At 48.3% G+C, this 27,018-nt stretch overlaps 1 protein-coding gene and 1 pseudogene across 1 annotated transcript; one reads left to right on the forward strand and one right to left on the reverse strand.

Moving 5' to 3' along the window:
* Nucleotides 1-507: 507 nt before the first annotated feature.
* LOC149324386 (solute carrier family 22 member 4-like) lies at nucleotides 508-18,527 on the forward strand (annotated as a pseudogene).
* A 697-nt stretch (nucleotides 18,528-19,224) lies between these two features.
* Nucleotides 19,225-24,215, reverse strand: LOC149324387 (uncharacterized). The gene is made up of 4 exons (XM_089565561.1): nucleotides 22,815-24,215; nucleotides 21,881-22,037; nucleotides 21,464-21,658; nucleotides 19,225-19,229 (listed from the first exon to the last, which is right to left on the reverse strand). Exons 1-4 carry the CDS (start codon nucleotides 24,213-24,215, stop codon nucleotides 19,225-19,227), a joined length of 1,758 nt encoding a protein of 585 aa, XP_089421687.1.
* Between the last annotated feature and the right edge of the window lie 2,803 nt (nucleotides 24,216-27,018).

Raw genomic sequence — 27,018 nt, forward strand, 5'->3', positions numbered from 1 at the left:
AGGTGAAGCAAATGGCTGATGTTAATCTTAGGTTCTGAGATACGAGAACCATCCGCGGAAGTGAATGCTTGCAAGTTTGGCTTATGCTCAGGACGGAACCACCGCAACGGAGACGCCAACGACCGCTGTTACGTCAGCAGTGTGAAGAGGAGGAAATGGGAAGGCCTTGTCTTTATAGATGCCATTGAACCGTGCCATGCTCTTTCTCCGCGCCGCGGGAGGTAATCGCGCCACATCGACAGAAAGGCTGCTTACAGGAGGGGCATCGGGCAACGCTGATGTCGATTCGAAACTTTTCTACCGGAGCCTCTCCTAAGCAGGGTCCTGAGGAGGCGACCGGGATATGCCGCTTATATCAGTGACCTTATCCAGGACGTTACTAAGAGCATTGGGCTGCTTTAGGTTCTCAAATTCAGTGCTTTCTCAACCATTCAACCCGGTACTTTTCTTCTGACAGGGGAAAACACGCCGCCTTTACCGACCTGCTTTCTCGAAAGAGTCTGGAACATGGCTTCGGCTAACGTTGATGCGGTGCTGGATAAGTTGTCTTCTACTCATGTCATCATCTTTGTGTTCGCCTTCTTACGAGGCCTACCTGCCGCGTGGAACCTGATGATGCCCGTGTTCGTTGCAACGTCTGCCATCAACTTCCGCTGTACTGAGGACCTGGGAACGGCTTCCAAGTGGAATTCTTCGCCCACAAGCCAACTGTGGGTGAACTTTAACCTCAGCACTGTAGGCAATGACACAGAAGAATGCTTCCAACCTGCCGTCACTGAAAGCGGCCAGCAAATCAACGTCAGCGGCTGGGAGCTCTGCACGTCTTGGGTCTACGACCGTAGCATTTACGGCAAAACTGTTACCGAAGAGGTAAGCTGCTTCCGACTCTCCAGGCAAAATTACTCGAAGCAACATTGCATCCCAACTAAACTTCTTATAACCCTATGTCTTTGTCAGGGGACTTTTCAAGGATGGGCAAGTGACGTCTGCATGTGCACGCTCAAATATTTAATGGTCTTTTATGTGGTTGCAATTAGAAGAAATGTTTCTTCAACTAACGCTTTGATGACCCTTTTTTTCTCAGTGGAACATGGTATGCGGGAGCAGGTGGATGATTTCTTTGGTACAAAGCATCTACCTGGCAGGGATGCTCGTCGGAACGGTGGCCTCGTCCCAGATATCTGACTGGTGAGCACACGACACGGCTTTTTATATTCATTGCATTTGCTTCGATCCTTGTTTCCTTCGTTGATTTATTTATTCATACCCTAAGAACGTAGAGGAAACTCTACATAGGGTAGCACGAAGAGCCTTCCATAGCAATGCGTACAGGATCTCTGAAATTATAGCGCATGAAACAGCGTCACCTGCGCATGATAGTTAACCACTTTTGAATATGGATCTTCAGCATGCCGCGTCATATTCAAACGTCTCTGAAAATGTTGCCCAAAAAACCCCGTCGGTGACTTTTAACTGAAGCTAATCGTACAACTGTGTGCAATATCCCAGGGAAAAAACAAATTTGCACAAAAACATGAATTTTTTGTTTACTTCTCCCCTGAAGTTCAAAATGTGTTTTGGATATTATACGCTAAGAGGCAAAATTGTTAAGAAACTAGAAAAAAATCTTAGTGTCGCTCATAACTATGTAGTAATGAATAATTGAAATCCCATACTGCCTTCCCTCTCATTTTGCATAGGGGCCGTACATTCTGGTAACATATTGTCTGAAGGGCAAATACGATTTACTCCAGTAATGAAATATTTTCCTCCGAGTACAATCAAGGAATGGCCTCAATGCGCTGATCGCAGGAACCAAGGAGGACTAAATTAACCATGGATTTCACTACAGAATAAGCCAGACTATCAGTGTGGAATGGCTTTTACAAAGATCGTGTCCCAGAGTGCATCACAAAAGGTAGTTGACTGCTGTGTGAGGATAGTGGGACAATTTTTTATAGACGTGTTGTGGCTACATTATATGGTCTTTGGTTCTTGCGCAATTTCCATTCCAATGCGTCTGTCAATATTTCGCCAAAGCATCATGAGTAACCTTGCACGCAGGTTTGGACGCAAGTGGACGATGATGGGGGGCCTCCTCCCGTCGGTCAGCGCGAGTGCGATGACCGCCTTTGCGACTTCAGCCGCCATGTACTATGCATCGCGCTTCCTCCTGGCCCTGGGAATATCCGGATTCGCGGACGTCATTTGCACCTTTAGTGAGAGCTCTACATGCCACCCGTCAAACTGCAGATGTCTGTGAATGTCATCAGGTTCAGTGTGCGTCAAAAGTTGCCAGTCCACGTCGTCTGCTTTTGATCAGTATATTTCAGAACTGAAGATGTTTGTGAAGTTACTAAGGTTCCCAGCTGCGAGAATGTTACTTTTGCTACCTCGGACATAGGTTTCGACTTTCGGGGGTGTCATGAATGCACCTCTACAAGGCTCGAAAGCAGTCGCTACGGCCCGGTAACTTTTGACGCACCCTGTAAAGGGTATAGAGAGAAAATAGAGAGAACTCTACTTAAACTAGGCTACGGCCCAATGGAAACGTTCTTTTATTTATTTATTATTCCTCAAAGTTCCCTTTCGGGATATTACATGAGGGGTGGGGATAACACGGCAAAAAAATATTATACGTTAATAAGAAAACGGACAGAAATTACGTTGATGAATAGGCTTCCTCGATAGTGGTCTTGAAGAGTCGATGATTCATGATGGTGGCCACTTCAGCAGAGAGGTCATTCCAGCCACGGGCAGTCCTTAAGAAAAATGATTGCTGGAATGTGGTGGTATGTGCACGTTCAGGGTAAACAGCGTTCGGGTGGTTAATGGCGGGAAATGCGATGCACACGTGGAATTTATTGGTTTGCTTCTGGAAAGTTGTGGAAGAACTTGTGAAATAAGCAGAGACGTGCTGCGTTCCGACGTAGCGTAGGCAATTGTAATCGTGATTTCAGACCTGAGATGCCGGTATGATAGGAGTGGTCAGATAAGATGAACCTCGCGGCAAGATTCTGAACTGACTCAATGGTATTAATTAGGTTAGTCTGATGGAGATCCCAGACAGAATTAGCATATTCATGTTTAGGTCTGACGAAAGTCTTGTAAGCGAGCGATTTGAGGGAATTTGATGCTAGAGCAAGGTTGCGCCGAAGATACCCAAGGACACTGTTTGCGGAGTTAGTTATGTTGGTGACATGGAGAGTCCAAGTTAGATCACGAGACATATGAACGCCTAAGTATTTGTAATGTTTCGGCCAGTTCGGCCAGAGTCTTCAGGTTTTAACAAGCCCGCTCTTTGTTTAGGCAGTAGTTCATTTTTTTTCTTTTTATTTGCCTCTCCCCCACAGCTTCACTCCATTTTCTCTTCTCTCTTGCTCTATTTATATTATATTCTTCAGCGCATTTGTTTCTTCTTCAGTTTCATTTTTCTCTTTTTAATTACCAACGGAATAAAAGTCGCCATGTCTTCGCGGCCCAAAGTCCATTGCATCGGAAAAATATTACTTTTCTTAGTCTTCTTGAGGTAGTAAAAAAGGGCACGTAAGCCAGACAACATTTAAATAACACACAGATGAAGACAGGTTAGTTCGTCTCCTTGTGCTTTTTAGCCCTTGGTCTGTTCCCGGGTTACCTCGCAGTTCGTGATCGAAAGGCTCAAACCGGCCCTAAAAACTCCCAGTCCTACCTTTGATATGTTCACTGTGTGCTCAAAAGGAAGTGGAGCCCCGGTGGAGATTTTACCTTCAATCTGCCCTGCAGTGCGGAAATCGCAACACCGTGAACAGGCGCTGTATTCTGCTTTATTTGCTATTCGTGTTCTTCTTCCTCTTCTTACCAGTTCTTCCTATCCTGTCCTTCACCTCTCTATAAAGCATCAGCTGGGAAGGACTATCGAGCAAGCAAAGCCAAAACACAGGATGTGGTAACGAAGGCTGGGCGCGTAAAAAAGGAACTTAACGGACGCCGAAACAAAAGAGCAACTGCCAAGAAACGCAGCCCGACAATAGACCAGCTCATTTTCTTGGTCGACGTAAGGTTGTATGTCCTTGTTACTATTGTGAAGATAATGGCTTAATATATGCATTCTACTAAATCTAGCAGTTCTGTTCAACCCACGTTGATGAAAAGGTTCTTTTTACTACTGGACAAGTGACGTTATCTGCGTGTATTTAAAATAATCGACGTGCATATTAATGAGAAGTTGGCCTTGAACCTTGCATGTTTTGCGGGAAATTCAGTGCATTTGCACTGCGCTCACGGCTGAGTTGCACAGAAAAAAGCGACGAGTTTCGATGATAATTTATGTATATGTGTCTCATCTTCCGAGGCTCCACATGCGCTAAGAGTCGCCTTAATGGGTGTTTCCTGACTTATCAGAAAATTCACAGTTTTCTATGCACACTGACATCGCACCGCACTGTGGTCTTTTCGAATTTCGATGGAGGCGAAATGCATCTATCATTGCCACGGTTCCATCCCGTGTCCTTGTGCTTAGCAACCGAACGCGGCATTCACATTCACTCAGCGAATTCGGTAGGTTTTCTCTTACCTTTGAAGCAACGACTGAGCTCCGTTCATCATTCTAACACGCTTCGTGCTGCTCAGCGGGGGTAAATACCTATTGAAGCTGTTTCGATTAGTGCACGCATAATGATGTCTCGTTTTTGAGCTCAAGGAACCATAGCCATTGACGTGGTTCCGTTCTTTAGTAAACGTCTTTTGCAATGTGTTCTTTGTTGCAAGTACTGCAGTTCCACTTAGACCGAAGAAAGGTTTCAAAAAACTGCTACAAGGCTCGCGAGTAGGCTTTAGATCTATTCATGAGTTTCCCCACGTCGTTCACTAAAGTCATTGGAGAGTTCCAGAGACTTTGTCCTTCACAGCCCTCTTGCGTCCTCTCTTGAGCAGATCTCGTGGCTAAATTCGCCGTTTAAAAAACGTACCGAAGTGGCTGAATGGAGTCTACACTCTCTCCCGATCACACCAGCGATGGAGACGGTGTCCCCTCGGTACCGGTACATGCCAACCATGACGATAGACATGGGCTGGACGACAGCCATGCTTCTGCTTCCGTGGCTCCACTACCTGACCAGGGAGTGGCGCGCCACCCAGCTCACGCTGCGTTGCCGCTGGCTCCGCTGCTCGCTCTGAGCTGGTAGGTGTTTGCACAGAATACATCTCTTCACTTTTTCAAACATTGTGTGCAGAAATTGTGTTTTCCGTGCTCGCACGGGTTACCTTGGGGTCGTACTTTGCAAGCCTTGATTGGTTTTACTCTCTTTCGGTTCGCTGTCATTGGTTTCGCCGTCACGGAGACGTAGGACGTGGCGGTTGGCACCAGTGGCAGTGTACCAAAATCTAAGAAAACGTTATCTAAGAATAAATGGTCCCCAGTAGTTTCGGTAAGCGCAAGAAGGAGGGATAGAATCATCATCATCATCATCAGCCTGACTGCGCCCACTGCAGGGCAAAGGCCTCTCCCATGTCTCTCCAATTAACCCTGTCCTTTGTCAGTTGCCGCCACTGTATCCCCGCAAACTTCTTAATCTCATCCGCCCACCTAACTTTCTGCCGTCCCCTGCTACGTTTGCTTTCTCTTGGAATCCTAGAGAATGCAGAGCAGCGTAGCGGGAACTGGCTAGCGACGCGGGTACAAGGCCTGAAGGCAATGAAACATATGCCATCGCATCGCTCATGTCGTCTTGTTCCTAATTGCCCAGCGGTCTTGAACGAGCCAGGCCCGGCTAGTCATACGCCGCTGAATTTCTGGTTCCTGAAGAGTACATCTTGTCGTGGGTTTTCTGGCACTCTGCGTCTGTGTTAAGGGAAGCACGGCTCGTTCGAAGTTCTTTTTTTTTTCGCCGACAGATGGCAGCAAGCGTACTAATATATTATTCTGGCACCGTTTCCGAAAAAAAAAGTGTTCGTTAGGGGGTTAAGCTTGCCGTCGCATAACGAAATGTAGTCCAGTATAAGAAGCGCGCGCCTTAAAGGTAAACAAGATCATCAGCTGAAACAGAAGGCGAGGTATAATGATTTCAAAAAACTTCGAAAAATTTCGAATAAGTTGTTCCCTCCTGGCTGAGGTGGCAGTGTGGTCCCAGCCATCAGCGAGCGATAAATATTACGGTGACCGTGACTGAAGCAAGAAGGGGCATATATGCCTTGGCGATGTACAAACTAAACAGCAAACGCCTTATGCGAAACCAAACGGTTCTTTAGCGCACTCCATGCGTAATATGCTCTGCCTGGAACGCGGAAGTTTCACCCCTAAAATACTCGATGGAAGCAGATTTTCGTCTCGAAACGTATGGTGTTCTTCCCATTTTCCCGGGGCGCAAGCCTGCCTAAGGGCTTCTGAAACATATCGTGCATCTATAAGGGATTGCGCTGGAGGACTGTTTACTCCCATGAGTATAACTTGTGTTCACTGTGTTTAAGGCAGAAGAGAGGAACAAGTGAGACTTGAGCATGGGTTTTCGTACGATATGCAGAAAACAGGCCACAGAAAAAATAAGACGGTTCTCGCAGGCGGCAATTAAGTTTATGAGGAGCCAAATGACAGGAGTTACTCTTCACCTGCCCGCATTGCAGGGTGTCCACGTACCTCGCTACACCCACTTAGTCTCTGACATAGACTAGAATATTTGCAAGTTTACACTACTGAGGCAAGGAACCACATGGCAGGTTGCATTGGTGCACTTTTAGTGAGCTTTACAAAAGTTAGGCTAGAGATAGTTTTGTCGCATGGTTCTTGATCATCACAAAGTGAATAAGGGAGGGAAAAACCTTCGGTTTCTTACCACAGTTTCGACAAGTGTGCTTGTCTTCGTCTGGGCCCAGACGAAGACAAGTCCATTTTTCGAAACGTTGGGAAGCACCCTGAGATTTTTTTTTCTCTTTTGTTCATTTTGTTATTAATGAAATTATCTAATGAATGAAAGAATAAGCACAGCTTGAAGACGAGGACAGGGAAGGAAAAACGGCAGACACAACTAGTCCTCTTCTGCAAGCAGTACTTTGCCATGACGTCTGAAAACAAGCTAGCCGAGCAACTTGACCTTTTCTAATACATTCAGAACGTCCAACTTCCAACCACTCTGCAGTGATATGTTAAATAATCGTAACTTGGCCGACGTTACTGAGTACAGTCGATTATTCTGATGGAACTAAGCATGTTGTAATATTTTGTGAAAGGAAAAGGCGGAAGACAAGACTGGCAAAGGCCCTCAGCAACGCAATAGCAGGATATACTATTCAACAAATAAAACTCTTCCGAATGACGATTACGTAGCCGAATGAAAAATTCAGGGGGAACTTTGACTGTCTAAAGTGGGTAGAGGCGGAAGCATTTTCCGCACCACCTTCGCTGTTTCTGTGGCACCGGTGGCGTCACATATAATTGAGTACTAATTACTAAGTGATGACAAATCACTAATTAATGGTTAATTACTGATTAATGCCTAAATACTAATTAACTGCTAATTAATGAGGCTTAAGCTTCGCCTTTAGGAGTGGAACGCGACAGCGCGCTGCCAGGGAGTCCACGGAACACCACCCGTTCAGCGCGATGCCTTGCCCTTTGAACGCAACGCTTTTTGAGGAAAGGAAATGGCGCAGTAATTCTCTGTCATCTCGGTGGACACCTGAACCGCACCGTAGAGGAAGGGAGGAAGTGGGAGTGAAAGAAGATATATAAAGAGGATCCGTAATGAAGAAAATGAAAATTGTATTTGAGGAAAGGAAATTACGCAGTAACTGTCTCACAAAATTCAGGGGGGCACTTTTTTGACCTAAAGTGTGGTCACTGATGCCCCTAAGAGTGGAACGCGACAGCGTCTTGCAACGCTGCCAAGGAGTCCATAGAACGCCATCGCCCATTTGGTTGTACGCCTCGCTCGTCAGTAAATTGGTGTTTGAGGAAAGGAAATTATCTGTCTCTCATTTGTCGGTGGACACGTAAACCTCGCGGGAAGGGAATGGAGGAGGATGAGAGTGAGTGAAGACAACGTATTCACTAGACGCGCCTTTGTTCATTCCAAACCATCGAGCAGGCATGGCGGAGTGGGTAGCATGCTCGTCTCTCACGCCGAAGACCGGGGTTCGATTCCTGAGCTCGACCAATTTCTTAATCGGTTTTATATATTTATATGGCCTGACTAGTAAAGCTAATTAGGCTAATTGAGTAATTAAGCAATTAACTAAGCTCAGTCCCACTTACTTGGAGCATCACTATACGATCCCTTCAATTGGTTGCATGGTTACTAGCCAAAGTACAATTGGCCCGGTTTGAAATTCGCGCACTGTGACGTCACGACCGTTTCCACCAATTGAAAAGCGTGACATTTTCTGTCGTCAACTGCTGCTTACAACGATGAGACATTAAAGGCTTCCGCCTTAAAAAAGATGCCACGTCTAGAGTTTGCAGTAGCGTTAGCTCGGGTACCTACACTCCAATGCTTTAAACTTAAATTTAAGAGCTTTCAACCGCTTCTTCATCAACCTAGAAAATCTGCATGGCCTACTGACTCCAAATGCTGCATTTTAGAGCTGCCCTTGGTTCCGCTTTAGGTCATCAGCCTCTACTCTGACAATTGTGAAGTATTTGATACTGTTGAAATGGCGAGCGTAGTTTCGCTAGAAAACACCTAATCAGTTTAAAATAGAGGCCAGTTATGCATGTGGCACTCACATTAAAACGTACGTAAGTATTCTCGACTGCTTTCTCTGCTTATCTAAGGAGCGATTTCTTTTCTCTACCAGAAATACATTTACATCATTGGAAAATTTTAGAATCTCTCTCTGCGAGCAGTTCAAATTTTTCCTCCCCAATCCGGCATAGCCCTGTTGTTGTTGTGTTGTTGTGACTGAGAGAAGGATGAAGAGGAAATTGCACGGGCCTGCTACTGGCTCTAGCCAAGCCACCACCGCTGCCACGTGCAGATAGAGGAGAGTTAAAAGATCAGAGGAAAGAGAAAAGGGAAAGAAAAGACGCGCGTCGCAGCAACAACTGCGTCCGCCGGAGCGGACGCTGCTCAAAAAAAAGCGGCCGAAGCCGCGCTCGCCGAAGCGAGAACAGATACTCCTCGTGGCCCGGCATAGCCCTGATAGGCACGTTGATTTTGCTTAGATTTGTGTCTCTGTATCGCCGCTTACGCAGTGCATCATGCACTCTGTTATAGGCAGGCTGGAAAATTTCTGCTTTTCATTGAATAGCTTTTTTCCTTGTTTCCCTCTCATTCTTTTGCAAAGAAGAAAATTTCACCATGTGTGGTGTCGTGTCATATAACGTACCACCCGAATTTTCCCGTGCTTTTCCAGCAGCTTCAAAGTTGTGCACTTGCTAAATTATATACAGGGTGTGCTGCGGTGTTGCTCGCTCTTTTTTTTATTGACATGGACATGAACAATAGGACGGTGCCTGACTATGATGCGGGTGCGTTTTTAACAAAGCGTGAGAAGTCACTCCAGAACAGACGAAATAATGCTCAACAAAAGACAACTGCAACAGAGACTACACCTCTGAGCGAAACATGCCGGTTATTATAAATAACATTGTGGTTAAAAAAGGAACTCCCAACAGTGCAAAGTCAGAATAACATCACATCGTAGAAGTAAAACAACACCGTATGTAATCCATTCACAATAAGCCCGGACATATCGTACAATAAGGCCATATAGCAGCCGCATTAAGGTGCTACTCAAAACTGGTTGTCAGACGGACACTGCAGTATCGACTGCGAAAAGTGCTGCTACACTATCGCCGAGCACATTTTTTTTTTATTTTCTTCAAGCACAAGTTGCGTGGTACGCCCTGTACAATTAAGATTGGTTCCATTTGAAGCAGAGCTAAGGCGTCGCGTTTTGTGAGATTTGTGCTACGCTCATAATAGGCGTTGCAAAACTATAACAGCACTGTTCGCATACGGGAAGACTACGGATGTGGCGGGATTATTTTTTAATCCTTCTGCCCAGTTTTTTGCCAGAATCTCCCAGATGGCTGATGGCCACGGGCCGGTTTCAGGAGGCCAAGCAAGTGGTCACCAAGTTCGCCAAGAATGGTCGCGGTCCGGCCAACCTGGTTGACGAAATCGTTGAAGAGGCGAAGCGGAGGAAGGATGCGGTGAGTGCGCGCCACAGAGTTCATGGCAATAATTATTATCACATAATAAATGATTACTTCATTGCCTTTATATACAATAGATTATAGCAATCGTACTAAAGATTCAAAGAAAGCCATGAGAGTGTGCCGCTTATGCAGCTTGTTTAAAAAGTACGAGACGCGCCACGAGCGATTTTGCATAATAATTAGAAATTTTTACCTCTTTCGAGATGTACATTCTTTGCCAACACATGCAGACCAATGTGTTCCCTATTTGTCTATTCAGTGTGGTGCGTTTCGCATTGCCGGTGTTTCATTCTTATTGAAGGCAAGAGGATCTGTAGACCTCATCTCACTGACGCTTAAGCCAGAGCCCACTATAGAAGCAAACCTCTTGGCCTGTATACATTTGACAAATACTATACTCATGGCCGAACGATGAACAGCAATTACAGACATGAGAACGGGCATCATGGCAGTCAGTATGCAAGAGGTAATTGAAGCCGGCACAGGTCTACGTCTTGCACAGTGCGCAGGTCACTCTGCAAGTAGAGGCACGGGTGTGCGGCCTTGCGTGGTGGCAATGCGGATCTATTCTGCGCTTATGAATAGAGGATTCGGTCGCACAAGTCTTACGTTCCGATCGTACCGGCAAGGATATTTCTGATGCCTGTTTTCAAAACCGTGATGAAGCCACACGTGTGAGCAGCGGGAAAATCTAGACTTCTATAGCTCTAAAGTGCAACTGGGCAGGACTCAGGAATACGACACGGAGATAAGAAACGGTCGAGTGTTTCAAGTGGCCGTATTCAAAGCAGGCACGCTTAGCCTGGTGAATCTTTAGCGCTGAGCTACTCTTTTTTTTTATCTTGATATTCAAGAGCACAATTCGATATTCAGCGTTCATTCGCTCTTCGCACGTACTGGCGCCTCTCGCAGAAATGTCCCCGGGGAATGTGCACAATATCAACTTTGTATATGATAACAAGTAAGCCAGCAACTCCTGCGTTAGTTAGGTGAACTGATAAAATTTTCTGCACCAGATGAGTAAATAGGTGCGATTATGACATGACCAGAAAAAGAGCCATAATTGCCACTCGCAATGAAAACTGAAGTTATCTTTGGGCACAGATGTCAGTTGTTAAAAGAAAACTGTTCAGAAAAAAAGCGAAGGGTAGCGAATCTTTAGAACCTCTTTACTCTCTCCGTTGATGTACTCAACCCTGGTATTTTCTGGTGGGTCCTGGTATACTGCTGCCACGCTCTTCACATTGACAGCAACGGCGCAACGCGCAGCTCAGCGGGTGGATGAATCCATTCATAGTATTTCTTACCGTTTAAATGCGGCAATGGCTTAACAATGTCTCTAATCTGGACGGGTGAATTATTCTGGCGGTGGTAAGAAAGCATTTTGGCCGGCGTAGACATCGTTTCTGCCCCAACGTGCCGCACTACCGGTCTTCGATGGGGTGAATAGGAAAGATATGCTATAAAAGCAATAAATATCACTGGAGGTTGATCTCACCACTTCATTTGTATGGCTACTGTAGGCGTTCGGAGTAGAACTCGATGAGCCTAAAGAACTGCCCAGAGTAATTTTGTGCATTTTCCTTCCCTTGTTTTTCAGGTTCAGGACGTGCACAGAGCAAGCGTCGCTGACCTCTTCTCTACTAAAGCCTGGGCCGCATTAACGGCTCTTTTCAGCTCCCAGCAGTGAGTCTGCCTCATGCGCTGTAGGACAAAAATCCAGACGGCCGTTCTTTTTTTTTTTCTTGAAGAATTTGAATTTAAAAATGTATTACGGTGTGTACGAGTAGCCACTGCATCTACATCTTTCAGAGTGCGCGGCTTCCTTGTGTGTTTTGCGCGATCAGTAAGCGTCACAGAAGCGCACTGTGGCTAAAAATTAGAAGTTCTTCAGTATTTGACTGGTAATATAGTACGCACCCAGTAGCATAGCCGGTCAAAACACTGACGTGTCCTGCGGGCCAAGTCTAGTACGGCATCTATGTGTAAGCAGTAAATGATTTTGCACTTAGCAAGTATCTGGCTTCGTCGAAATATCTATAAGGCGTTATTCTCCTAATATCTAGATGGACTTGTGGAAAAAATGCATTCTACTCACGTGTAATGTTCGCATTAGATTTCTCACAGTTAGTACGTGCGCGTCGCTCACGGCCAAGTTTATTTTTGTGCCGTCATGAACTTTGAAACACAATTGGGAATTGTAGTTTAGCCTTGAGGTTATTTTTCGCAGCCATCCACGCGCATAACTGGGGGCTCTCTAAATGCGCATTGAGCCATTTGGGCAACATGATTTATGTTTAGCTACCGCACAACCACTGCCCCACTGCGCAAGATGCCAACAATTTTTTTTTATATGCACTAGGAAGACACGCCTTGCACGAGAGGACGAAACATCACTTCTTGAGGGCACCTTCAAAAAAGGCAGAATTAGCGCATAAGTGGGTGCTTTCCTGGTACCACAGAGAACCCCTTAGAGCGCTAGTGACGGTGAAAAGTGAGGGATAGCGTTGGAGGTAATAAATGAAAGAATGAATTGAATAAAGTAAAGAATGAAATGCGTCCGGGTTAGGAAAGGGTGGGGACGGGAATCGCTTGAGTGGCGTAAAGTAGGATAGTTGCCGGCTCCTGCTTTAACTATTGTTCCTGCTCCCCTCGTCTAGTCCTCCGGTATTTTGTGTCAGAGATCCCGCTGTACCCTCAATACCAAACATGGTACCCACTGTTTCATACCGGCTTTTAATAGGAAATCCTCTGTATAAAGAGTCCCGTGGTTGCCTTGCGGCATGGTATATTGTGTACTGTGTACAGGGATGTCTTTCCTGTCCACCGACAGGGTGGTCTACAATTTGGTGTGGTACCACATGACCGTGTCCACGGCTGTCGTGGGCGGCGACCCGTACGTGAGCTTCACTATCGGCGCCTCGTACGAGTACCCGGTGAGGCTGTTCAACGCGATGCTCGTCAAGTACTGCCACCGACGCAGCAACGTCTTCGGCAGCTTCTCCTTCTCGGCGCTTGTTTTAATCGCCCTCTGGCTCGTGCCGCCAGGTGAGCTGCACTTCACCTTCTGTGAAAAATTATTGCACTCGCGGAGCATTGAGCAATGCTAAGTAACTCATGGAATATTCAGGAGGTCAGCACTGAGAATTGTGGGGATTCGCGCTGTCTCGAGGGCAGCCTGTGCTGCTCCTTTTCGACTGCGGCGAAACCCTGTCCGCTAGCGGGGGCGCGGTACGGCTCTGGACGCTGCCTAACCACCCGCTGGGCCCTCCGGTCTCGCGGGGATCCCGGCTGCACTCCACGGGGGGTCGTGCTACGTGGTCCGCTGATTGGGTTGCGGGGGTGTGACGTAGGGGCGAAGTTGTGCTGTTCGGTAGCGGGTTGCGGAAGCGCGGGAGAGTTGGTGGCGGGCGTGCGACGAGGGCGGAACACGGGCCGACGCAAACGATAAGGTACGTGAGCGACCAATATTCGCTGTCCCCGAGGCCTTTGCCGACGGCCATTCGCGTGCCTTGTCGCACAGGTCCCGAACATCGCAAGCCGAGAGCCTCGCGCCCCGCTCTTGCGGAACCTGCGAGCGCCCGGCGAAACCCGCCGAGTAACCGCCGCCGCTGACCCGAGTCAGCCGCGGCTCTCACTAGAGTTTTCCCGCCGCACCGGTCTGCGCGCGCATCGTCGCGGCCCGCTGTCGGGTGGCGGTGGATGCCAGGTGCGCACCGGTGGAAGGAGTGCCGCATGCAGTGTATGAGTGTACCGCTGTTGTCAGCACAATAAATACGTGTGCTGCAAACGTGCTACTGCTCTTGGATTGAGAGCGCACGAGCGCGGCAAGAGCAGACCGGTCCCCTTACGGCTCGGTGCTCGAACCACGCAGTGGGTCTCTCTCTTCGCACGCCTCGGGACATGTAAGGAAGCCCACTCTTGGGCTACGTGCTGACCCCGTGCGCGGAGGGACTAAGGGAGGTACCCACAGAATGTACTAAGCACTCAAGTTGGAAACCATTTAGTTCAAGCAGAGAGTCTATGTTGAAAGAGAGAGAGATAACTCTTCCATGAAAGACAGAGATTTTAGCCGGCGTGAATGTTCGCTGACGTGCTACTCTGCGTAGGGGAGGGACTAGGAAAGTGAAATATATTTAGTGAACTTGGTAACCTGACACATTCCCCAAAATACTTCCTGTGCCTCCGTGTACTTACAGTGTTTTAATGACTGAACCTTACCCTGGCCTGGGGCTCGGCTTTTTGAGCTTAATGATTGGGAAAATTTGTTTTTCGATGATCAAATCATCATCGCTATTCTAAATATCTGCTGGCACTCTTATAATTGCGCCGCATCAGCCGCCACAAGAACTAATTTCTCAAAGCTGCCGCATTATATAGCACCTTGGGTGGCGTGAACTCCATGTGCTCTTCCCCGCTGTGCAGCGTTGATTTGGCGCGTGTTGACTACAAGGCCATCGTGTTGATATCCTACCACGAACTCCCATTCGTTACAAGCAGTTCACTCCTACGTGATCACGAGAACCACTGGAGCTCTTTCTCGTTGCCCTCATCTTCTGATTCGTTCTTCTCGCAGACTATACCACCTATATGTCTTTTTGTGTGTGTTCGAGCTCTTGGCATCGATAACAAAGATGTGTTTGGAATTTAATAACGTTCCAAAGAGACGACGACAATTTGATCAGACAGGAATGAAACTTTGTTGTTCATCGTGAGTGGTTTGGGCTGCGCGCGTTGCAAGAGACGCAGCGAGGCTGAGTAGAGTGGGAAGAGCTTATGACCCCGCACCATCTCCGTGCAGTGCGAATCTGATAACGCTCAAATGAAACAAAGTTACCTGAGCTCCTGATTAACGGCTTAAATTTACCGGTACGTAATGAAGCTTGCGGAGCTCATAATGCTGCCAAGGAATTTCCATTGCTAAATAAGAGGGAAGTGGCTGAGGGGACATAAAATTTGTCTTCTGCACTCAAGGTCACCACTTTTTTCTCAACTAGGCTTGCTGCGTTTCTATGGAGGCAAAATGGAAATGATCTTTGAGGTTTCGGCCCGCATTAAAAGGACAGTGGAGCGAAACAATAAGTCTAGCTGCCATAGAAGCATGGTGTCCATATATAGTAATTCTGTATTTTTATGCAGAACAGCAAGATAAGATTTGTGTAGAAACGAAAGGAACAGAACAAAGCTGCTCGGACACTCCTGTGGTTGCGCCCGACAAAGCAAAATTATTACTAGCCGGCATTAATTTCAATCGGTTTTATGTTCAACATTACTTCGATGGACAAGTACCGATGAAATCCAGGCGATTCCATTCGATGCGAAGGAGCGCGCAGTGGAAGGATCGAACTTGCTGTTCGCAGAATACTCGTGGGTGCGACTGGGCCGGCTGATGGCGGGCAAGGTGGGCACGTCGGTGAGCGGCACAATACTGCGTGTCCAACAGAGCGAGTTGTATCCGACCGTGGTGCGCTCCGTCGCCATGGGCTTCTGCAACACCATGGGGTGGCTTGGCTCAGTCGTGGCACCTTTCTTCGACGACCTGGTACGGTTTGTACACCCACACCGCGGAGTTGTAGTACGGCATAAAGTACTTGGCGGCTATTTGGCTTCACGGACGTTCCGCTGCAATCGACGATGGCATTCATTTTCGATTGCTGCGGCGGTCGATTCACGTACGGACTTTGTCGGAAACATAAATCCAAAAGGGTCGCTCAAAAATCGTGTAGTGTATCTCGCTAACACATCTGGGAGGCTAAAGAGTCGGAGAGGTGAAGACGAAAGCTCCTTCCACCTTGTGGACAGTCGCAGCGCTGATGACGCGAAACTGAGCCGCCGCTCAGGTTAACCCGGGGCCCAGAAAAAAAGAGATTGGTTAAAAAATTTTGACAAAGGTTGTCCATTAGGGCGACTATGAAGGGCATATACATATTGCGCTTCCTGGGATTTGTTCCAAGGTGCCACGTATACCATGGTCGCCATTACTGATGCAGTTGAATCACTGGTGCCTTGTGAGTCCGTTTTTGGCATGGCAGTTTTGACGTTTCCGTGAACAGGCGCTTCTTTGTGTGTCACGTTTAGGGTGCAGGCTCCTTTACGGACATCAAAGGATGAGCATGTCGAAGACGTTGAAATGCCAGTCGAATAATGTGCGGAAAGCGAGGGGCTGTGCGATTAATTGGCTCGAGACGTCTTCAGTTTTGCCCCTGATAAGATGGAGACACATTGTTGAGCGCAGCTTCATCCGCAGATGCTGGGATAAAATCCAGGTAACGCGCGAACGCTAATCCAAACTCATATGTAACCTCAGAGATTATAATTCAGTCAAACGGGAGATAAAGTGCGTGTAAAGCGCGATGACAGATGGTCGCATAGGCCGTAGCAATTGTTGGAACTAGTCAGCCTGACATGGACAAACACATGAAAGAGGACCACGCGTAAAGGAGCTAATTAAACTTCGTTTATATTGAGCTCGGAGCCACCATAAAAAAACTGTTTCATTCTGTTATGCACAGGCATGCTATAAGCCATCTAATTTACAAAGAAGTGAGCATCCCAATATTCACTGGCCACTCACTTCACTCGATGACAAACCATACTCGTGTTACCTCATCAGTCAATCGATTAGGCCTTAATGCAAAAATAATTTTCATGTTAATGTGATATAACATAAGGTGTAGGCATCAGCCGCAACACAGCGGTGCAAGGAAACAAATATCGCATGTAGCGCATGAAGCAAAACAACATAATCGCAACTTGTCGCACCACTAATGCTGAATTCCAATGGCAGATCGAGACCACTCCGTCGGATCGCGTACGGATCGCGTCGGAGCGCGTAGATTTGCCACCTCCCAGTTTGCGATTCGAATGCCAGTGATCCCTCGGGAGCGTGACGCCAGCGCCGTAGCGGCGACCGCGGAAACTAGGCGCGCCGCCGGAGCGGACGCCCTGCCAGCTTCGTGTTCGAGTGCGACAGGAGTTGAGCGAGGCGCGATCTCCGCGTTGACAGACGCCGTCTCGGCGAAACAAAAAGGAGGTAGTACGAAGGCCGTAATGTAAAACCAAAACCAAAGCGTATGTACAGGATGGTCCACTCTCCGTGAACACGCGAGTATGCGGCCGCGGTCTTCGGAGAGCCGGTGAGCCTGTCCCTACCGTTCACGAAAGAAGTGGCGGACGACGCGCAGGCAAGTTGCTCGCTGCTCGATTTTCCAGCCTTGCGACTGCGGGACGCAAGCCGCTGAACCAATCAGCGAGACAGTCGAGCTTTCGGCAACGACGCCGCCCGCGGACACGCCGAGCGACGAACTGCGCTGCCCCCCAGCCAACGTTTCTCCCTGGCTGCCGTAGTCGTCGCTAAGCCTAACTGTTTTTCATCGATGTCGCAGCTGAGGGCGCTTCGGAATTGGCCAGCGCTGTAGTAAAGGTGCTACTCGCGTCACCGTTTTACTGTGTTCCTTGTCTCATAATAAAATAAAGACATGATCAATTTCTGCGACGCCTCCAACAGCGGAGCTAGCAGACAGCAGGCCAGCCGCACTGGGCATCAGGAAGAAATTTGCTTGTATCGCAGTTATCACTTCTACCAGCAACTCGGTATTGGCCAACGATCCTCAAAAATGATTCATTTTTTACATTCCTCTACTCCAGGGCTTGTTATGAACGCGAACAAATAATATTAGCGCATTTTTCTGACGCCGGCGGCAGGCATATACAGGCCGGCAGCTTCACACTCGCTGTCCGTTTCAGACGAATCTTCACTGCTGGACTCCGAGCTTTCAGTGCCCGAGTCGGAACTGTCACTTCCATGAAGCAAAATTAGTGCCGCACGGCTCGAAGCAAGATCATTGCCGTCCACTGTTGAGTGGAAAGTGCCCGGCTCGCCCGGCTCACCACGTAGCGACGACAGGAACGAAGCGGCTGCTGCCGGTCGCGACAGGAAGCAGACGCGGCGGAAAAGAAAACGTCACGCGAGGTTCCGGTCAAATCCGCCGATTTCGGCTGATCAAGAATCGCTGCTCCACGGAGCGATCCGGGATTTACGCCTGATCCCGATCTGCCATTGGAACATACAACTCGCGCTCCCATTTTACCATTGGAATACGACTGATCCAAACCGAGCAGAAAAACTTGATCCCGATCTGCCATTGGAATTCACCATAAGTGAACTCAGCATGTCTTGCCACACTATCGTGTTGTTTCCGAGTTGCGCTTGAGGATAACTGAGGGGATCCCGCGCCTTCTTATGCAGGGCCATGCGATGCAGCAGTGGGTGCCAAATGCACTGGCGGCAGGGCTCTGCGCCGCCGGCGCAGGATCATCTCTGCTCTTACCAGAGAGCTACGAGAAGACGCTCGATGACAGCTTCGCTACGCAGGACGGCGCAGCAAAGTAAGAAGTGTTCGCGAGCGAGCGTGCACCACTCTTCATCGCCTGAGAAAACCGAAGCAATAGCCTAGTAGCTTCAGAATCATTCTCAATTTTCTGGATCTCTTCTATCCCCAGAACCTGCATATTACCACTGGTTTTACAATAGGTACATGCTTACCCAAGGCCTGGCTGTCGGGCTATCCTAGTGTGAAAGGGTAGGCAAAATACATTTGACCACCACGTTTTACAGTATTTAAGGCAAAATGTGGGGGCGCAAGAGAACAGTAGAAGTATCCTATAGTTATCTAAAACACGACGGTGTTCGGCGAGTCCGTAGTTCATTATCACGTAGCTAACTCCGTACACACAAACAATGACCTGAAGGGGACACAGCAAGCTCAGAGGACGTCTTCATTCCCAAAAGACATCCGCTACGAGTTCTCTGAGGCTTGTTAGCAGTACTTAACAGGCACTCAACACAATCAAGTAGTCACCGGTGACAGTCCTTGCCAGATGCCTTGCGTGGAAATTGCCGGTTCAAGGTGAGCAGCTCGCGCTCCGGCACTTTACGTTCCATGCTGAGCTTTTGTCCCTCCTTTTATGCTGGAGGTGCGGAGTTCGTCGAATGGTATACCCACCGTTAATACAATGGTCACAATTTTTTCTCTGGCCTGGTGCTCGGCTCCTTTGGAGTCAAATGCTTGGAAAATGGGTCTTTGACCCTACCCTGTATAGAAAAAGGGGAACAATGCACTTTACTGCACAAGGCGGATTTCGATCTCTCGCGCATAGATTTCTCATCAGGAGTGGGTAGGGGATCGAATTCCAGAAGGGAACCTAAAGTGACGACACGCAAGCTGCTCTCCTTGAACCGGCAAGTGGCGCGCAAGACATCTGACGAGTACCGCGAACGGTGTCTAGTTGATGTGGTTGGCTGCCGGTTACGGACTACTAGCAAGTCTCAGAGTATTCTGAGCGTGGTTCCTTCAGGACTGAAGACGTCTGCAAGAGAAGCTGTTTTCTTCTTCAGAGACAATGAGTTGACCCTTCTACAAGCAAATATGGATGTAGGTTTTAACTGTGCTTGTTGGGTTCCCTTCGCGACCTTAATTGCGGCATGCAGCTAGCTATTTGATCCTATAATATAATGGGAAAGTAGAAAGAAACAACAACGAAAGCTTCTGCACCTGATTAGCGAGAAAAATATCAATTAAAACGGTCATAGCATTACCTCCACACTGTGGCACTCGAAATGAAGTTTTCTACTAGAAATTCGAATGTTATTCCGCATACAAAGCGCCTATCTAAAGAATTCTGAGGGTAAGCATAAAGAAGCACATGCAAAGCGCGCCTGGAATGGATACTGTATACAAGAGACCGACACGTGCGGTAGCCATGAAACAACTGGCGTTTATTGCCCGCTCACCGGAAGTGCCCGAGCACGTTGCCAGACTGGCTGGCGTGCACCGTACAGTTTTAGCGGTCACCGATACATCCTCTTTTCTTTAAACATTGAGAAGGTGACTATAGAGTAAGTCCTTCACAATAGGAAGCGGGTGATATGCAGAACGGGGCGCCTTAATTCTGGTAGGCCAACCGGCGGGGAGGTCTTCTGAATCTTGAGGACCGTCTTAGTTCTGCACCAATCGCTCTGGTCGGTCCATATGATCTAGTGTGTTCTGTAGCAGTCACTGCTGTTCCCCCTCGAGGTTGCACCGCTGGCTACTCCCCTGTTTGTTGCTTGGGTGACACGCTTGGTTCGGTTGCACCCAACACTCCAGCTGGTCTAAGGGGTGTGAGAGGAACAAACTCTGCGGAACCCCTTTCTCCTGCTGCTGGCGAGGATGCTGTAGGCGGTCTTAGTAGTCTAGGTGGTGTACACAGCTCCCTTGCTGGGGCTGTTGATCTTGCATTCGATAACGGAGTGTCAACACGCATGAGGGCCTGTTGGGGTCTTGTCGCTCTCAGCAACACTGGGCGACTTTCCACGTCTCCAGCGTTGCGTCCTGTAGGATGAAGCTGTTGTGATGTTGGGTTGCAAACCTCTCTCGTTTTTCGCAAGTCTTGACGGTTCCTTCTAAATTCGCTTCCATCCTCTGTTATTACTCTATATGATCGGGGGGCCACAAGGTCTAAAACTATAGCTTTTGTGCCCCACTTGCTTCCAGACCTAATCCGAACGCTGTCTCCAGGCTGTAATGTCGGGAGCTGCTGTCCTTTGTTCGTATCCTGCTTATGTTTTCGAGGTTTTGAGAGCTTCTGAGCTGAATCCGAACAGGGGTCCGGGAGCGGCGTTCTGCTGTCGCGACCCATGAGATACTTAGACACCGTCTTCCAGCGGAGACGCACGATAGTTGAGGAGGCCAAGCCAGAACTCCTCCTTTGATGATCCTGCTTACTTGAGTAGCCTCTTGACTGTTTGTACGCCTTTCTCCGCGAGTCCATTCGATTTCGGATAATAAGGGCTGGAAATGATGTGTTCAAAGTCAAACATAACTGCAAAGTCTTTAAATTCCTTGGCTGTGAATTGGGGACCTCCATCAGTGCAGACCTCGTGGGGGATGCCATAGCGTGCAAATATCCGAGATAGTTTGTTTATGACCTCAGTAGTTGTGGTGCCGTTCAACTCCTCCACCTCCGGATAGTTAGAGTAGGCATCGTACACAACAAGGTAATGCTTCCCAGCATGCTCGCACAAGTCAGCTCCCACCCTGTACCAGGGGCGACTGGGCGTATCCCGTAACAGCAGAGGTTCAGCAAGCTGTTTGTAAGCATGTATCTGACAAGTCGGACACCGCTCAGCCATTTCTCTTATTTCAGCAGCCATCCTCGGCCAGTACATGAGGCTGCGTGCTCGTGATGTGCATTTCGCTATGCCCAGATGCCCTCGATGCAACCGACAAAGCATTTCCTTTCAAAGCTCGGAAGGAATGACAACTTTGGTACCTTTCAACAACACACCTTCCACCACTGACAGTTCACTGGTGTGCGTTTTCCACTCCCCGTTCAAAGACTGTGACGCCTGCAGTTTTGCCATGATTTGCTGCAGCTCCGGGTCCCTAGCCGTGGCATCTTTCAATTTGTCCATTGTTCTCTTGCTCACCCGGTCCTCCAAGACACTTATGGCGTGTACTTCCAAGTCATCTGAGAAGTTATCTGACAAGCGTTTCCCTTGCATCCTGGAAAGAGTGTCAGCAATAACCAGTTTCTTTCCAGGAACAAATTGCAACCGGTAGTCGTATTTCAGCAGTCGCAGGAAGAGCCTTTGAAGTCGAGGCGGGATGTCTCCGAGTCCTTTCTTCGAGATAGATATCAACGGACTGTGATCGGTCTCTATAGTGATTCTTCGGCCCAAGACAAACTCATTAAACTTCTCACAGCCAAACACTATTCCAAGGGCTTCCTTTTCAATCTGTGCGTATCTGCGCTCAGTCTCTGTCAGGACCCTTGACGCATAGCCCACAGGCCGCCAGTCGCTACCATGCTGCTGGGAAAGGGCTGCACCCAATGCAAAGGCGGATGCGTCAGTGGACAGCTTTGTAGGTAAAGACGGATCAAATATAGCAAGTACAGGAGCTTGCGTGAGCATTTCGTTTAGACGGGCCCACTCGATGTCGTGCGCTCTAGTCCATTCAAAGACAGAGTCCTCCCGCAGCAGACCACGAAGTGATTCTGTCTGACTTGCTAAGTTCGGCAAGTACTTGCTGAAATAGTTGACTGCTCCAAGTAGCCTCTGGACTTCCTTTTTCGTAGCTGGCTTCTGGCAATGGGCTAGGCACTCTACCAGTTCTGAGTTTGGTTTGATGCCTTGTTCACTTATTCTGTCTCCAAGGAAGTGGATTTGTTTAACTCCGAACCTACATTTGTCCCAATTAAGAGTTAGGCCAGCAGCACTGGCCGTTTCCAAGGCTCTGTACAGTCTTTCCTGGTGCTCTTCCCATGAGGCACCCCAAACCAAAATGTCATCGATGTAGATGCGTACCCCTGGTAGTCCGTCGAAAATCTCTGTCATTGTCCTTTGAAATATCTCTGGAGCCGATGAAATACCAAAAGGCAGCCTTAGGAACCGGTAACGACCAAATGGACTGCTAAATGTGCAAATTCTCGAGGACATGTCATCAAGCGGGATTTGGTGGAATCCACTATTGGCGTCAAGCGTGCTGAAATATTTCGCTCCTGCCAGTTCACTTTCTATCTCTTCCCTGCGCGGAAGCTGAAAGTGTTCCCACTTCAAAGCCTCGTTCACTTTTTTGGGGTCCATGCAAACGCGAAGTTGGCCGTTCTTCTTTCGAGCAATAACAAGTGGGCTTACCCAGTCAGATGGCTCTCGCACCTTGGCAATGATGCCTGCAGCCTCCAGGCGATCAAGCTCCTCTTTCAGCCGCGATCGAATTGCGTGAGGTACCCGCCGCGCTGGCTCGGCGACTGGACGGGCGCCATCTTGAAGAGTCATGCTGTATTCCCGCTTCAGTTTTCCGATTCCCGTGAACAACTTGGGATACTGCCGGCGAACGCACTCGGACAAAGCCTCATCTTTTTTTACTGCTCTGATTCTGTTGACAAGACCAAACTGCTCACAAGCCTGCAGTCCCAAGATCGCCTGACGGCCCTTCTTCACAACAAAGAATTCCACTAGTCGAGTGTCGGCGCCAATCCGAACCGGGAGGCACACCTTTCCCATGTGCACGATTTCATTCCCGCCGTAGCTGCGTAGTACGGCCCTGGCTGGCTCTGGCTGCTGCTTGGTTCCCAGGGCTTCAAACAAGCCGCGCGGCAGCAGGTTGGCCTGCGCGCCGGTGTCGACTTTCAGCCGCACTTCTCGTCCCGAAATACGAGTCGCTACCTCCCAGTCGCGCGCATCAGCAGCGCTCGCTTTCTTGCATGCTGTAGATACGTGCAGCACGGTAAAGCCGTCGTCGTCGTCCGGCCGCTCGGCAACCTCGTTAACATCCGCTGCTCTTGCTTTGCAGCAGACTGCGAAATGATTCTGCCTTCCGCACCTAGCACATTTTTTCCCATATGCTGGACACTCGCGAGGCCTATGCGAGCGGTTGCAGTAGCCGCATTTCTTTTCTTGGTGTCTCCCTTTGCCGTAACCCAGCGCGTCGTTCCTGTGCTGCTGATGCTTGTTTTTCTCTTCACCCACTGCGTCGACGCTTTTGTCTCCACTCCACACTTTGCTTTGTGCGTCAGCGATTTCCTCAGCCTTTGCCCACTCGACGGCTGCGGTGAGTGTCAAGTCCTTTTTGGCTAGAAGCTTTTCCCTCAGCGTCTTACTAGATGTGCCGTACACTATTTGGTCACGCAGCATCGATTCCCGAAGGGTGTCAAAATTGCAGGTCTTCGATTTCAGTTGCAGGTCTCGATAGAAGTGCTCGAACGGCTCACCTTCGGCTTGCGTGCGGTTCCGGAACACGTAGCGCTCGAACGTCTCATTGCTCTGCGGTAGGCAGTAGGCTTCAAAAGCTTGCACTAGCTTGTCGTAGTCCTTTTTGTCTTCAGCGGTAAGATCGAAGGTGTTGTAAACATCTATTGCCTCTTGACCGGCGAGGTGAAGCAAAATGGCGGCTTTCTGGGCGTTGCTGCGTTGTCTTCCTGGTTCTGTTGACTCAGTGGCGATGAAGTAGAGCTCTACCCTTTGCTTGAATCGAGTCCAGTTGTCCGCCACATTATCCCCGAAACGTAACGGCTCTGGAGGCGGAAGCTCCGTCATTTTTTGGCGCGGGAACTGGCCACTTCTGACACCATGTATACAAGAGACCGACACGTGCGGTAGCCATGAAACAACTGGCGTTTATTGCCCGCTCACCTGAAGTGCCCGAGCACGTTGCCAGACTGGCTGGCGTGCACCGTACAGTTTTAGCGGTCACCGATACAGATACTAAGAGGGAGAAGGCCCTTTATAGCGCTCGTCAATGTACTTGGGCTGATCTGGCTTCCAAGAAACTTAGCAGCGCTTCCGGTTTCGTACTCTCGCACAAAAAAGTGACTTACGCAATCTTCTCGACGTGTAGCTCACTGGAATCCTGAGCGATGGTTTCGAAAACCCCAAGTCAGATTTTCAGCATGGCTGGGACATCAGCACTATACGGCGATACTTCCCTCCCTTTGGGGTCAGTTTAGCTGCAGCGCTGACATCTAGAATTAAACAGATCCGCATGCGTCCCCTATGGGTGCCGTTCCAGTTCTGCGTTTCTCCAACACTTCATTCAACGGGAAAAATTGTTCGCGCAATGACTCGAGGGATCGGCCCTGGAATATGCTAGCTGAAAGAAATACGGAAAAGAGCCGCATTCGAGTGTGATTGTAGTGTCAGTAATAAGTGTAGGTAATGCCGCCGTAACATTTGCTATAAGTGTGATATTTCTGAAGTTTGGAAAACGAATCATAAACAGTCGGTGTTGTGAATTCCAGATGTGCGAGGCTATGAGGAATAGCAGTTTCCGAGTTTAGAAGCCCTCATAATCTGGCGCTACAACGTTGCACGTCGCTTCCATTTCTTTCGCACTTGCATCTATCTGTAGCAGTCCAATCAATAACTAATGAGAGAAGTCATTGCGTGCAGTCCGCTTAATATTAATAATGAGGCATTTCAATTATCTTTTCTTTTAAACCAGCTGTCAAAACAGCTGGGTCTAATATCAAGTAGTACTGCCGTCCTATTGAATAGGCAAAGACAGCAACTTCGCCCCCGCAGAACGAGTGTCGATCATTGTTGAAACTTGTACGCGCATAATTGTGCGGTGCCTCAAGTGCATTTCTGGTAGTTATTTTAAGGTTTAAAGGTGCACTGAAGAGGAATCTGAACTCGTCTTTTTGCAGTGGGAACTCGATCTACACGTTCCCAGCATTCTTAGAAACTTTGATGTATTGTCTTGTGCGGCCGATGTCCATAATTAAATCGGATTAATGTCCGGCTCCCGCCTTTTTTTTTTAATTCCCCGCATACGGTGGCAGGAGACGAACAGCATGGAGTGCCTTTCAGGAAGTCACGTGGCGACTTTGCTTTTGCTTTTATTTTTTTATTTTAGGTTTCCGTGAATAAATAGGTCTAGTCAGAGACTACACAGCTGCAAATTAGGCCCACGGAAATAAAAATACGCGTGGACTCTTTGCTTTGGCCGATCACTACATATCACTCCGTCGATGGCAGAGCGGCAAGCCGCCATGAGACTGGGTGAAGGGTTATTCGACTCCTCCCACCATTTGCGGGGAATTAAAAGAAAAACGGCGGGAGCCCGACGTTAATCCGATTTAAATTAACCAAATCAGCCGCATCGGGCAATAATTCGAAATTTCTAAGAACGCTCGGAACGTGTAGATCGAGTACCAGCGGTAAAAAGACGAGTTCAGATTCCTCTTCAGTGGAACTTTAAATACCCGTTGCATGTCTAAGACAAGAGCGAAAAGAAATGTGCATGTTTTTGTTTCTATCAGCATCAGTTCAGAAGCAGCACCAAAATTTTCTTGACCACTACAAGGAATGATTTCACACGCTTTAATTACAATGGGAGCCTCGCGTCTCCACGGCGCAGCTACGGAGCAACCTCGCAAGAAACGTCACCAAAAGAGCAATCATAGCAGGTTGTCTCAAAATAGCTAAACAACGCAGTGAGCTCACCGGTATGCAGATTATATGTGTAACTCCTAACGCCTATTTTGTGTAATATACTTGGTAAAAAAGAGCAAAACGCTGAGGCAGCGTACGAGTATCGGGCGTTAGCAATATCGAAAACTATTGCGTCATTAGCAATCTTCGCTATGTCCAGAAAATTTTTTTTGTTACATCCAGATACCTTCTTTTTTGACGCCAACGTATACAGCGCAAGAAGACAAATCTTTTGACATATATGCTTCTTTATAACTCATGGAAAAAAACGTTTCAGGGGCCCAACGCTGCTGCAAATCAGCCAAATATCGTATTTTCTGCAATATTTTCTTAACACCTTTTTTTTCATGCCTAACACCGCTGAGATGATCAATTTTCGCAGAATTTAAAATCTCGAGAGCACACTCCCGGCTGATCTTACGAGAAAGCACTCGTATTCATTCTTTTTTTTTCACATTTCTCTGAAGCAGTCTAATATGAACAAAAAGAGCTAATTGCATGTGGTGGTGGTAAAAGCTTCATTGGATGCTCTGGGGTGGGCATTAGGGGAAAGCGAAGGGTTTCACCGCTCCTTTGCCTGCACGAAAAAACTTCGTTGGGTGATTATGATTCTCCCCAATACGAAATTTGAGCGTGGTGGTGGTGAAAAGCTTCCTTAGTACTCAACGAGAGTTTAGGGACCAGAAGACCCCGCTGCTCGGTCGGTATCCTTAGTCCGGGACACCGCATGACAAGGCCCCGTCTCGCGCCCGCTTTACTAGAGCCCTTCGGAACTCCAGTGTGGAGCAGTTGAGGAGAGCAGTCTCCCATGCCTCTCGGGTGGGGGTGGGGGAAGGGGGAAGGTTAGGATTCTGAGTACATGCTCACACCATGTGAAAGATATCGCAGATCTCTCCGCAGCGCGGGC

This window comes from Amblyomma mixtum, unplaced genomic scaffold (assembly GCF_055824585.1).
Source record: "Amblyomma mixtum isolate Tamu unplaced genomic scaffold, ASM5582458v1 scaffold_43, whole genome shotgun sequence".
NCBI classification, from domain to species: Eukaryota; Metazoa; Arthropoda; class Arachnida; order Ixodida; family Ixodidae; genus Amblyomma; species Amblyomma mixtum.